This window comes from Onychomys torridus, chromosome 17 (genome assembly GCF_903995425.1).
Source record: "Onychomys torridus chromosome 17, mOncTor1.1, whole genome shotgun sequence".
Taxonomy (NCBI): Eukaryota; Metazoa; Chordata; class Mammalia; order Rodentia; family Cricetidae; genus Onychomys; species Onychomys torridus.
Window position 1 is genome coordinate 53819363 of NC_050459.1, and position 13166 is coordinate 53832528.

Here is a 13166-nt window from a genome sequence, read left to right on the forward strand (position 1 = left end):
ACGGAGTGTCTTAGGCTCTTCCAGGCTGGCTACAAGCTCCATTTGGAGGCAAAGAATGGGATGAATATGTTTTAGCCCATGCAGAGACTAGAGAGATGAAAGGTAAATATTAACTTATTAGTAGCACCAGAACTCTAAGAGTCAATTCTGTCTATGGTCCTTGTGAGGGCTACATTGTAGGGGAAAATTTGAATCTATTTATATGGCTGCGAAGTACACACACACACACACACACACACACACACTTTTGTAACTGTTAATTTTTAAAATGACTAAATGGGAAAAGAAATAGTAGGCTAAATTTTCCAGATAATTTTGATTTTTTTCAAAGTAAAGTGGGGGTGGGTGGTGGCAGAGAAGTCACGAAATAAAAATGAATGTCAAGAATAAAAAAAAGAAAGAAGCATTTTATTTTCTCAAACTGCTCTTACAGCATGAGTTTTTGAAATCATCCTCACCAATTAATTCAAGTTTGTGCTTATAAAGGGGTCTTAACAACAACAACAACAACAACAGAAGCACACTGCTCAAATTTAGTAAAAGTGAAAACATTTCAAAATACTCATCACTTCTAATCCCCATGAGTAAGTAACTCCCTGAATCTTTTATAGCTTTGGATGATACAGTGTTGTTTCAATTACATTTTCATACTTCATTTACTAGAGAGAAACTGAATTGTGTACTTCATATTGTAAATAAGTTCAAGTTAAATGTGGCAGAGATAAAAAGGAACAAGTTGATGTGTGCCTAGGAGTCAGAACAGTTCAAGGGAGAATTCAGTGGACGTCCAGAGTTGTTTAGGAGAAATGAGGCTTGATCCACACCACCACAGCCCTGTTTGCCTGCAGGGATGCTTGGAGGACAGCCAGAAGACCATTCACACCTCACCCCTCCACGCCCTCCTTACCTTCAATGAACACCTCTGCGGATGTGGTGTCTGAGCCGTTGGGGTTTGTAGCCAGACACGTGTAGCGACCTGTGTCGTCCTCAAAGGCCTCAGCAATGACCAAGGTGTGCAGCTCCCCACCGTCGCTACAGATCTGAATGTCAGGACTGTTGTACAGCTCCTTTCCCTCACAGAACCATCTGCAGGACAAAGGCGCGAAGCGATGTCAGGGCAATGGGTGAGGCATACAATAAGGCAGAGAGAGGCTGGATGCTAAGCAAGGCTCATGCTATGCCAGAGGATGTGTGCTTGATAAAAGTTTTGTGTCAGTGTTCCTCATGGAAACTGAACCTAGACTGTGAAATTAATGAGTTGACACACCTACCCCACACAAATTTTCTTTGTAAAGCATCTTGCACATTTTAGTAACCTTAAAATAAGTCACCTCAATGAACTTGTAAAGACTGGTTTGATTATAAAATTAAGGAACTAAAACTCAAAGTGTCTTATAACATATTTTATAATGTAGGACTTCCATGATCATTACAATTTTACCTATTATTTTTATCTAAGGAAGAACATAAAAGGAATATAAACTTTACACTCAAACTATCCGCAATGCTCAGGAAACACGGCCATTAAAGAAATGTCTACTGATCAGCAAGACTTCCGAGCAGTGAGCAGTACCGGATCAAATGGCTTCTCGTTCCTGATATTTACAACAGTTTCTAGCTGACTGCTTTGCTCTCCAACATGGAGAGAGAGGGAGCAACTGAGCTGTAATTTGTCCTTGTTAGTTAACACTTTCCTTTCCCTAAGGGCCAGGCGGTTGTGGCAGGAGACTGGAGCTGAGTGACGACAGAGGTTCCTTTGCCTGATCTTTCTTCTATTTCCCCAGCTCCTCAAACTCCAACAGCAAGCTGCTGCTTTTACAGAAAACAAAACAAACAAAAGAACAAATACCTTCCCCTCAAGAACCTGCTAGTATGATGTGTTCTTAAAGAAACATGGGAACATTCTTGTTTAAAGTAAAAAGCCTGGAGATTCTGGAATTATATTTTCAGTTCAGCTCTTAATAATGCTACAAATTTGTTTGGAGTCTGATTGTCTGTAAAAGTCTCTGGGCTTGGCGTCCTTTTGTGAAAAATATGACAACACCAGGGACTAATTTTTTATCTGGAGTTATGGGGTGTAGGTTCATATTTAATTTGAAAACAAAGTTAGTGAAGCAAAGACCTTGCTAATTCTCAGAGCACTAACCCCAGAAGCCATATTAAAAACCACATGCCACTACTTACAAGAGAACAGCAATGACATGGAGAATTAAAAAATACATAATGAGCCAACACCATGCACCATTTCATGTAGTGTGGCTCATATCATGTTGGGGCAGTCTTTTGTAATTCTTGGGAGCTATGTGATTTTTCCTGTTTGCATAAAGTCTTAGAGAGCCATTCTACCTAAAGCCATGGCACATCCCCTTTCCACAGACCTGGTCCAGCTTGCTACCAACGAGCGCTAAGTGTGGTGTTGGCTTTTGTTGATCACTTTAGCTCTGTTTCTGATACATGATAAACTCCCTGTCTGTCATCAGACTAAGGTTCCTGAATTTCTTCCACCTGTCACCCCTTGAACCTCAGGTCTGTCATTGATGACTTCCTAGTGACTCTGCCTTAGTTTTGCTTTCTATTTATTCAAATTAAATATGAATAGAATCATTCTTTTTATGATCAACTTCTGTTTCTGTCAAATATTCCAGGGTCTCACTACTACATAGCCCTCAAGGGTTACCCTCCTGCTGTTTTTACCTTTCCCTTCCCTTCTTTGGAATTCTTTTCTGATCCTTTGCATTAATCCTTGTTACAAACAACCCCTCCAAGGCCAAGCCAAGGGCTTTACTAAACAGACAACGCTTCAACCGAACACAGAACTACTGAGTGTTGTCTATGAGAAAAGCATGGAATCATGTTTGGTCAACTCTGAAACGAATTGTGGACTTTGTGTATCTTTTCTGGTATTGGATGGTTTTGGCTTCCAGGAAAAAGATATGAAGAAGAAGAAGAAGAAGAAGAAGAAGAAGAAGAAGAAGAAGAAGAAGAAGAAGAAGAAGAAGAAGAAGAAGAAGAAATTGATGTCCATGGGGTAGATGTACCTCATCAGGAAGCCTTTGACAGCCACATGAGTATATGCAGAACCTTACCCTCTAACTCCACAAATTTACAGCCTGCAAGCCCCTTTTTGCCATGGTTGTCAACAAATTCTGCCTTTTACACTTTAGAGTTGGCTGAGAGGGAAAAAAATCAAAAGAATAATATTTTGTGACAGTGAAAATTACAATAACCTCAAACTTTGGAGTCAATAAGGCTTTTTTTTTTTTTTTAAAGTGTACCACACTCATTCATTTATCCATTGTCTCGTGGCTGCTTCTGTTTTATGATGGTGGAGTTGGGAAGGAGTTGCAATATACTGTGCAGTGTTGAAACCCACTTTCTCTACTTTCTAGGAAAAGTTTACTGGAGCCTGTTGTTTCCTGTACTGTAGACCTCACACAGAATGCTGACCCTCTTTCTAAGTCTACTCCATCAGTGAGGACCCCTGAGTGCTTCATGTGAATATAACTTTTATGTCTGGATCTAATATGCCCTGGTCATTCTAACTTATAACAACAAGTCCCAATTATTTATCCTAAGGCCACTGGGCTTCCCATCTCTGGTCTCTTGCAAGTAGAACATTCATAGTTCTTTTGTTTTTCCCATTTGTCCTTAAGAACTTTTAATATCACTTAACTTATTTGACAATTGATCATTACTCCTTTTGAAAAGATTTATTTCATGGATATGAGTGTTTTGCCTGCATGTATGTGTACCATGTGCATGCCTGGTGTATACCTTGGCCAGAAGAGGACATCAGATCCCCTGGAACTGGAGTTAGAGATGGTTGCGAGGCATCATGTTGTACTGGGAATTGAACCTGTGTCCTTTGCAATAACAACAAATGCCCTAAACCACTGAGACATCTCTGCAGCCCCACTTACTACTATGTTTTTATATCTTCTGTGTTATTATTTCTATCATTATTCAATGTCTAATGTATTTATATCTTGTTTCTCTACCTAGAAAAGACTACTTTTTTATTAGCATGAAATAATGGATTTTATTGTGATAATTTCATATATACATTATAACACATTTTGCCCATATCTCCCCCTCCCTTTTCTTCCCTCAAAATCCTTCCATATGTCCTCATTGCTTCCTCTATCTGATGTTTTTTTTGAGATAGGGACTCACTCTACTGCCCATGCAGGCCTAGAACTTACAGTGATCCTCCTGCCTCAGCCTCCTGCATGTGCTAGGATTAAAGGACTAAGTCACTGTGCCTGGGTTCACTTCTTTTCCCAATCCTTAGCCACCTTTCTTATATGAACTACTTCTTGATTGCAAAATAAAATAGATTTAGAGCAATTTCTTATTGACCACAGCGTGTAGCACAGAGCTAGGGCTTAGCTGTCTGTCCCACGTTACTCCATGCTCACTCAGCCTGTGAGGCTTGCTATTCACTTTTCTTGTCAAATGCTCTGAGAAGGCCTGCAGAAAAGTACTGTGTCATGTTGTCTGGTCTAGCAAATAGACCAATTATAATGTAATAACGATCGGGTTAAGACTAAAAGAAAAAATCCTCAAAGCACAATACACAGTACCTGAAATATACCTTAAGGAGTATATATTTCATATGCCAGAGCCAGATAAGTACTTCTTCGCCACGATGGACTTAATACGGTGTCTTCATCAAGACTATTATACTTAATTTTACCTGTTAGAGGCATGTAATATTACACACACACACACACACACACACACACACACACAAACACACACACACACACACACACACACAATTTTTCAAGAGGTGAGATCTTTGAGATAGGTTCTTTTGTAGCCCTGGCTGGTCTCTAGTCACTGTCTCAATTCAGTATCTCCCAAGGCTGGCCCTGAACTTCTGATCTTCCTGCTTCTGCTTCCCAAGTGCTGGTGCCACAGGCATGTGCTCTCCCACTCATATTGAAATCAGTTATTCCTGTGCGTTCTTATCATATGAAGTTCCAGTTTCATTGTACTTCAGCAGAGTGCTTGGTGTTTGGAATATATGTGTGTGTGTGTGTGTGTGTGTGTGTGTGTGTGTGTGTGTGTGTGTGTGTGTGTGTGTGTGTGCGCGCGTGCGAATACATATATGTATACACACACACTTTTTTATTTCCTGTGCTTCTACTGCTTGGGCACCTGGAGTCTTATGGCCATGGAGAGACTATCCTTCCCAGGGTCAGCCAGTACCTAGAGCTCTTAAACTGACACGCAAGCATTCCTTTCCCATGCAAACCAGCTGACCCAGAGCACCTGCTCCTGTCACCTTTTCCACAGAGCTTTCACCCAGGGCCACCACTTGCTTACCTGCCCTCATTGTTTCTTAGCCTGGTACTAAATAAAAAGTAGGGACAGGCCCTTTTCTAGGAATCCACTGACTCATCCCAGTGGGCCAAGCATCAATTGGCTCATCTGGCTGCCTCTTTCTATCCTTTCTATAGAAATTGTAATAATGGCTTCTATCCACAGATTCTCTGCCCTCATTTGGCCTTGGGGTTGACTTGGTTCTTCTTCCTGTGGTATGACTTTGTCTCCTTCTTTGGTGAACTATAAGTATAAATGATCTCCTCCTCCCCTCCTCCTCCCCTCCTGTTTCTTTCCTACAGGGTCTCACTCTACTGCCCTGGCTGGTTTTAGCCAGGAGATCTTTTACCTTGGCCTCCCTAGTAACACACTGCCTTTTAACTGCGATAAGCTCCAGGCCTGTGGACCTCACAATAGCTGACATTTCAAAACTTGGACCACTGCTGCTGCGTTAATAAGGCAACAAGTGTATAGAAGATGAAAGGGTTGAACAGATAGTCTAAATCATATCAATGCCCTAGATTTTTGCTTTAGAATGTTTATGTTGAGAAGTTCATGTACTCTGACCGAGTCAAGCTGAAGTGTACTTTACAAGCATAAACGTAAAACAATGTAGTTAGTGCATGCGTGCATCAGGAAAGGAGATCAGCCTTGACCACTCTTCATGTAGCTTGCAGCAGATGTAAATGGCCTTTTTGCTAAGCTGAAAGAACCTTTGATTTTTGACATCTTGACAACCCACATTAGATGTGTACTATAGTCATGTTTGTTTAGTTAAGTTTGCACAAAGTCATAATTCTAACAGCTTCCTGGCAAAGAACTCAGCACATTCAGTATTTAGAGAGGAGGTGAAAGTCAGGCCTGTTGACCAAATGCTGACCTCCTAATTTTTTTTTCCCACATAAAACTCTCATTGCTAGAGGAGTTTAAGAAAACTAATATTGGAAAAAGAAAGAAAGAAAAGCAATGTTGGCATGGTAAACTACATCATAAGGCAATGACATTGCCCCCACCCCCCACTCCCCCTGCCCTCCCGTGGCAGACATCACTAATCAATCAGAATGATGTAAGGGATCGGGAGCCTCAGAAAAGCTGTTTGGGCAGACTACAAAGCACATGAAGTCAAAGCTTAAAGTGACACATGATTGCCATCCTAAGCTTGGTCCTTTGCTAGAGAAAACAGCCTCCCAATTCCTTTGGATCTTCAAAGTCCATTCTGTTTGTGATGAGGTAAGGACAAAGTGAGGGACTGGGTGAGAGGGGAACTAGATGGAAACATGTACTTTGGGTAACGTAGAGTCAACTGGGTTAAAATTCTACTTTTTTGTGCTTCCAAACTTGAATTCTAAGAGTTCATTTATCTAGTGAGTAATATAGTAGATGGCACATTGGAAATCTGAAGTATTGCCAACTTCAACCACACTCAGAAGTTTTCTTCAGCTAACAAATCCTTTTCTTTTCTTTTCTTTCTTTCTTTTTTTTTTTTTTTTTTTTTTTTTTTTTAGACAAGGTTTCTTTGTGTAGTTTTGGTGCCTGTCCTGGATCTCACTCTGTAGACCGGGTTAGCCTTGAACTCACAGAGATCACCTGGCTCGGCCTCTCGAGTGCTGGGATTAAAGGTGTGTGCCCAGCTCCTTTTCTTCTCTATGTGGTATATGTGTTCATACATTTGTCTGTGTGCAAATGCATGCTTATGCAGGTTAGAGGCTAACATTGGGTGTCTTTTCTACAGTGATGTAGTTTTTTGAGAGAGGGCCTCTCACTGAACCCTGCAGCTTACTGATTGCCTAGAGTGCTTGGCCAATGAGCCTTGTAAATGGATCTGCCTGTCTCCATCACCACAGCGATGTCACAGAAGTATTCTGCTGTGCCAGCTTTTACATGAGTGCCCAGATCCAAACTCAAGTTCCCATACATGTGCATCAGGCACTTTTACCCACTGAGCCACATACTTTGTTTTTGAGACACAGTTTTGATATATGGCCCAGGCTGGCCTTTGTGATCCTCTTGCCCCAGGCTCCTTGTTCTGGGGTTACAGGTGTCACCAACATGGTTGGTCACACATTGAAATTTCTTTAAATAAAAAAAAATTATTAAAATATACAAGTGAAATCTTTTAGTTGCAGCAAAGAGATGATATAGTAGCTTTTAAATGATAACACCTAAAAGGAATACAGTCAAATTATGGGGAAAAGTTAATAGATGTAGAATGACAGTTACATATTGTGTGCTTTGCGTGTAAGACCTCACTGCATGTAAGAACTCATTGCTATAAGACCTCATCTTAGCCTCATCTTAGACCTTGTAAAGTCATTGCCACTGTATTTTCAGATACAAGTGACTGTCATTCATCTATAGTAATGAGAAGGAGAATTATAGACAATTAAATCTAGATAATCTCCATTTCCCTCCATGCTTTTATCTCCACCTCTCATCAAGTTTTCAACTCTGGATACAAACAAGTTTTAACAAAGTTTCCCATTTCCCGCTTTTTAATCTCTGGCTCCGCTGCTGTTCAATAAGGAGTCGAGGGAAACTGGAGAAGCCAACCTTGAAAAATTAGTGTGTGTGCTAAATCCCCAGACAAAAGAATGAAGGGGTGTGAAACCTGATGTGACCGGTTGTCAGACTTCAAGCCCATCCACAGGGTGTGATAATAACTTGGCAGCAACCGGAAATAAAATGCATAGGGCTAGGTTCTATAGTCACAGTCATTCATTTATTCAATAGTTTATTCAGCAGTTATTTATTCATTCACCAAGGAGCTTATTTACTTGAGCTCCCATTGAGAAATGCCTGGGAACACAGGTATCTGCTAACCTGCCTGAAGGCTAACAGAGTGGAAATGCCAGCTAGAGGCGCCAAAAACAGCATCTAAGGAGTTTGGGTTCCTTCTAGGTTGTAAGGAAGCAGACTTCTTCAAAAATGGTTATGACTTCATACTTACAGATCTAAAAAGCTTGCTTTGGATAGAGGGCTTTGGTCAAAACCAGCTTACTGAAGAGAGAATGATGTGGATGGAGCTCACAATTCTTTCTTTTGATTGTAAGGGAACGTAGAACGTAGGAAGAAAGAGAACCAGTGTATTAAAAGCTTTATAGGAAGTGCATTTAACCTATTTTGTGCTAGGTTTTGAGTGAAGTTTTTATGTATGTGATTCTTTCTGTTGCAAAATGTCCCTCAGTATCTAGGAACTCCCACACATTCTAACCTAAAAATGCAATTCTGCCCAACATCCGAGATTCATTTGATGACGGCAGCAGCAGGAAGTGGATGGACTGGAATCTAGGCAGCTGTCTACACAGAACAGCTCCCTAGCTCATCATTCACTCTCTGCATTTCACAGCAAGGCTTAGGGGACTGCTGATCTGCTCTGAGTTCAAGGGTATCTCTCTGCAGCACTGGGATTGCTCCATTAGAGGTCAGAGGTCAGAGGCAGAAGAAAACCAGGGGCCTGCAGCTGCTTCTGAGCAAGTGGCTGAACCTCAGAACTGCTCATCCTTTCCATTCTTGGGTGGTAGAAGAAAATGTAAACATTTATCTCCCCCTATGGTCTTCCTTTTGCTCTGGCAACTTGGCAGTGGGGCTCAGAGTGTGTGTTAGAGCAGGGGTATACATCTGTAAATGCTCTGAGCACTTGGATTCTTCATAACAGAGCTATGGATGGTGACTTTTATGAGAATAAATCCAACTGGTAAGACAAGAGGAATTAACAAACACACCAACAAAGCATAATACACACTTTCCAGTTGTAACCCTCTGATGGTTTATGTTCTAAATTCACGTACAGCATCAGTTGGCTATGAGTTGACTGGTAATCCCATTCTAATGCTTCCATTTAGCAAGAAATATAGATTTTATGAGCGGCAGTTTTGTCTGACAATTTCTCTTTTATGAAACCACAACCATGCATCTCGGGGAATTTTTTTTTTTTTTTTTTTTTTTTTTTTTTTTTGCATGCCACATTTTAAACACGTGGCTTTTAAGTTGAAACAAATTTGATTTATAAGAGGCCAAAAGCTTCACTAGCGAATCTTGACTAATGCTCTCTAGTGCTGCTAAACAAAGTGGTAAATCAAAGAGGCCAGTTCATGGAAACAAGAAAATGTGTACTGATTAAACCCTTTTGCAAACAGTTGAGATTGTATGTCTTCATCTAAGTCATTTCCTCTGTGCTCATGGGAAAGGAAAGTTAGGCTGAAAAGATGTCTCTCGATTTTTTTTTCAATTTTCTTTCTTTGTGACTTCATTGGTTCCTGAAATGATTTCTCTTCAAAAGTGTGTCAATGATAACCTCTGGGAGCAAGCCGAGCCCCTGAGCTGTGTTCGCTGCCTAAGTCCCCATGCTTTGTTCAAGCCCATATCTATAGAAAACTAAAGCAACCATTTCTTTATCATCATTACAGTGAAAATGAAATAAAAGGAAGATAAGCCTCCAAAAGATGCAGGGAATTACAGCCAGCTCTACTTATAATTCCCAGGTAGCCCCTTCTCCTTAAGGAATGGTAGGGCTCTGCGTGAACAGGAAACCCACACAACCAAAAGTCAAGTAAGGTCCAGCACGAGCTGTGTTTATCCCTGAACTCACTGTTAGGCCATCTGTAAGCACTGCCTTTTGTACATCCTCAGTTAAACACCAATTAATTTTTATGGAGTAATTTTTGTCTTGTCACCAAAGATTTCTTAATTTTTCACATGTGCTCATATTAACCACAAGACGTACCATGTTTATTCTGTCATGTGGATTTATGGGCTGACCGGCCTGAGACGAGTTCTTGTTTAAATTTACTACGGCTATAATTTCATGATTGCTTAGCTTGAAGGCCAATAGCTCAATCTATGTGGGCAACAGATGTGCTTTAACCTGACTGTGCAAAAGGCACCAATAAGCAAACTGGCTTTTTGAAATTCACAGCCCAGGAAAATTGGATAAGATAGATGATGAGCCCAAACCAAACTCATGGCTAGCAATTCTTTTCTCAATATTCACTTTATCTCCTTAGGGGGAAGAAGAAAAGAATGAAAACAAAAAACCAAGAGGACCAGCGGCACTACACCAACTTAGATAAGATTAAACTTTGAAGAGGATTTTATTTGTTTTGCTCATGAATGATGGTTTTGTGGTTGCACATTATGAGCACAGTTATTTCATTGTTATCCTTACAAAACAACTATAAAAATACTCAAGTTAAATCTACATCAAATAGTTATGCTGCCAGAAGCTGTTAAAAACCGTAGATTGCTCTAATATCCTCCACATTGGTGGTTCAGTAGAAAGGACCCAGTACGGGAGTTAGCAGCCCTGGCTCTTACTGTGTCTGGCCCACAGAGCCACTAAGGCCACTGTGATCCTGTCATCCTCTTATTTGGGGTTTGACTTTACTACACTGTAAAATCTGAGCCATGACTTTAACTAGTGTTTCCTGCCATGGGTCCCAAGAAACTAGTTCTACTACAGGTTGACAGATACCACTGGAAAGTTCTGTGGCTAGAGACATTTATAAAACACTGGATTCAACAAAACTAAACATCTCTTTCCTCTAGAGGACTTTCTAGAGTTGGGATTATGCCAGGATACAATCTCTCTAGGAGGGAAATATGGGGAGACATCATTCTCAATCATATTTGACACATATTGACACATGTTTTGAGAATCATGTTGAAGGGCCAGGGTGGTGTGAGACACATTCTGGCAAAACATGAACTGAATGATCACTAAGATCCTGTCTCACTCGGTGATAATGGTATTTAGTACCTGGCATAAATTTTAAATACAAGGGTGTGGTGGGGGATGGGTGAGATTCTCAAACCCATGTCAGTCAATTACAGACTTTTCGAGTTACACCTGTTAGCTTAAAAACTTGGCTTCTTCTCACCCCTTCTCACATACAAATAAGTCAGCATGACCCAACAAGTCTACTTCAAAGCTACCTGCACTGACAATTTGTACTAACTGCTTCCAAGCCCTCAAAGTGGGGAAGGAATGGATTACAGAGCCTGGGAATGAGACATCGCACACATAAAACCAGCTCGAGGTGCACAGTCAGCTATTTTGTGGCTGCAGCTATGGCAGGTACTTATTAGCTATTGTTGTAATTTGGATGACATTCCAAAGGGGATAAAAATGGGAGATGTTTTATTAGACACTGCCGTCAATCATCTACGCTCTTGGAACTTGTCCATTGAAATAACAGTGATTACCTCAGAATTATGAAACCCAAAGGGCCCAAAGCCAAAACTAGGAATGGGACAGTGGCTCTTCTTGGTGTCTTCAAACCTTGAATTGCAGAAACCAAAATGTAGTTCACTTCTGGACTCCCAGAAAGCCCAGCTGTAGTCTACGCTTAATGATAAGCAACAGCATTGAACCCAACTTCCTTCCTCTGTGGGAGAACATCTCTCTCCACAAAGTTAAGGATGTTTCATCTAAAATTCCTCTAGCTTGGTTTCATGCACTAAAGGTGCCGCTTCTAGCAGCTCATGACTAGAGGCAAGGGAAGAAGGAACAGGATAAGCAGTTGGAGCCAAGAAGCAAGGATCGACTATTCACACCGCTTTCTAAAAAGCTGTCTCCTTTGCTGTTCAAGAGGCCTTTCTTTCTATCATTTACTTTTCCAAGTGAGCTTCAGGGGGTGCAGGCCCCAGCAGCTGAGGGAAGGAGCCAGGAAAGTGGTTTCAGCTGCTCCGATTGGTGGCTGTCCTGTCAGAGGCAGGGGAGAGAGAGGCCATGGCCTCCTCCCACAGCTTTCTGGGTCTCCACTAGTCTAGTGTCATTACAATGTGGCCACTTGGGTGTCTCAAGAACCACAAAGCCAGCACCTAAGTCCAGCTGAGCATGTACAGTTAAACCAACCCTATAGTCAGAAACTCCAAGTCCAGAACACATTCTCTTCTCAAGTGAATGCTTTTTTTTTTTTTTTTTGGAAGCTAACTTCTTTCAAAGCCACCTTTTCCTCTGTATGGCTTCCCTATGTTCTTATTTTGTGTTCCTTCTGCAAGTCCATACTTAGAGAACTTAGCTTCCCAAGGAGAGATATAACAAATGAAGTTACCACCAAGGAGAGCATGCCTTCAACTCAGGAGGGTAAATAAGGGGTGGAAGGGAGTGCTCACAGACAATACTCATGAGCCCAGCAGTAACTCTTCTGCTTGGGATAGCAAATGGCTACATAAAATTCATACACACATACACACACACACACACACACACACACACACACACACGCACGCACGCACACGCACACGCACGCACACACACACACACCACAGATCTATGTACTCAACTAGCTAGATTAAACATCTCAAAGCAAGTCCCCAATAGAATCTCAGACACCTTGCAAAAGCTGCTCCTTTGGTTCTAGCCACGCGGGTCATTCAGGTCATTCTCTAAATCACATCTGCCTCCTCACCCACCATCTGGATCAAGTACATACTTTCAAATTTGTAGACAGGTGAGGCATTTTCCAAGAAAGCTGCCTCCCAGTGCTTCTCTTCAGATCTCCCGGGTGTAGCTACTGTCGGAGCAGGGAGGAGCCTCCCGTGTGTGAGGAAGGACAGGAAGTTGGAATTAATTATACCTTGGTGTAGCTGGCCATTTGAATAACGAATAAAATGGTACTTTCACTTTCAGTTGCTTGTTCTGGGCAAATCTTCTCAGACTGACATGTCATTCTAATTGGTCAGATACTTTTCCTTTTAAATTCGAGAATTTTCATTATGAAAAGAAACAGACTTAAAATTTTGTCTTTGGAAAAAAAAGTTTCATTTTCTTTTTATGTCATAATGAAAGTATTCTCCTTTCTGATTACATTAGAATTCCCTCTCTTACCTGGCAACGT

At 41.1% G+C, this 13166-nt stretch overlaps 1 protein-coding gene across 3 annotated transcripts in view; it reads right to left on the bottom strand.

The window, feature by feature from the left end:
- Palld (palladin, cytoskeletal associated protein) overlaps positions 1 to 13166 on the bottom strand; it is a 411174-nt gene that overhangs the window by 229428 nt on the left and 168580 nt on the right. For all 3 annotated transcript variants that reach the window (XM_036166697.1, XM_036166696.1, XM_036166695.1), the window contains one exon: positions 908 to 1086. Coding sequence is in view for 1 of the 3 variants with exons in the window: in XM_036166695.1 (XP_036022588.1) it covers positions 908 to 1086 (179 nt within the window). In the remaining 2 variants the exon portion in view is untranslated. The remainder of the gene's footprint in view (positions 1 to 907; positions 1087 to 13166) is intronic.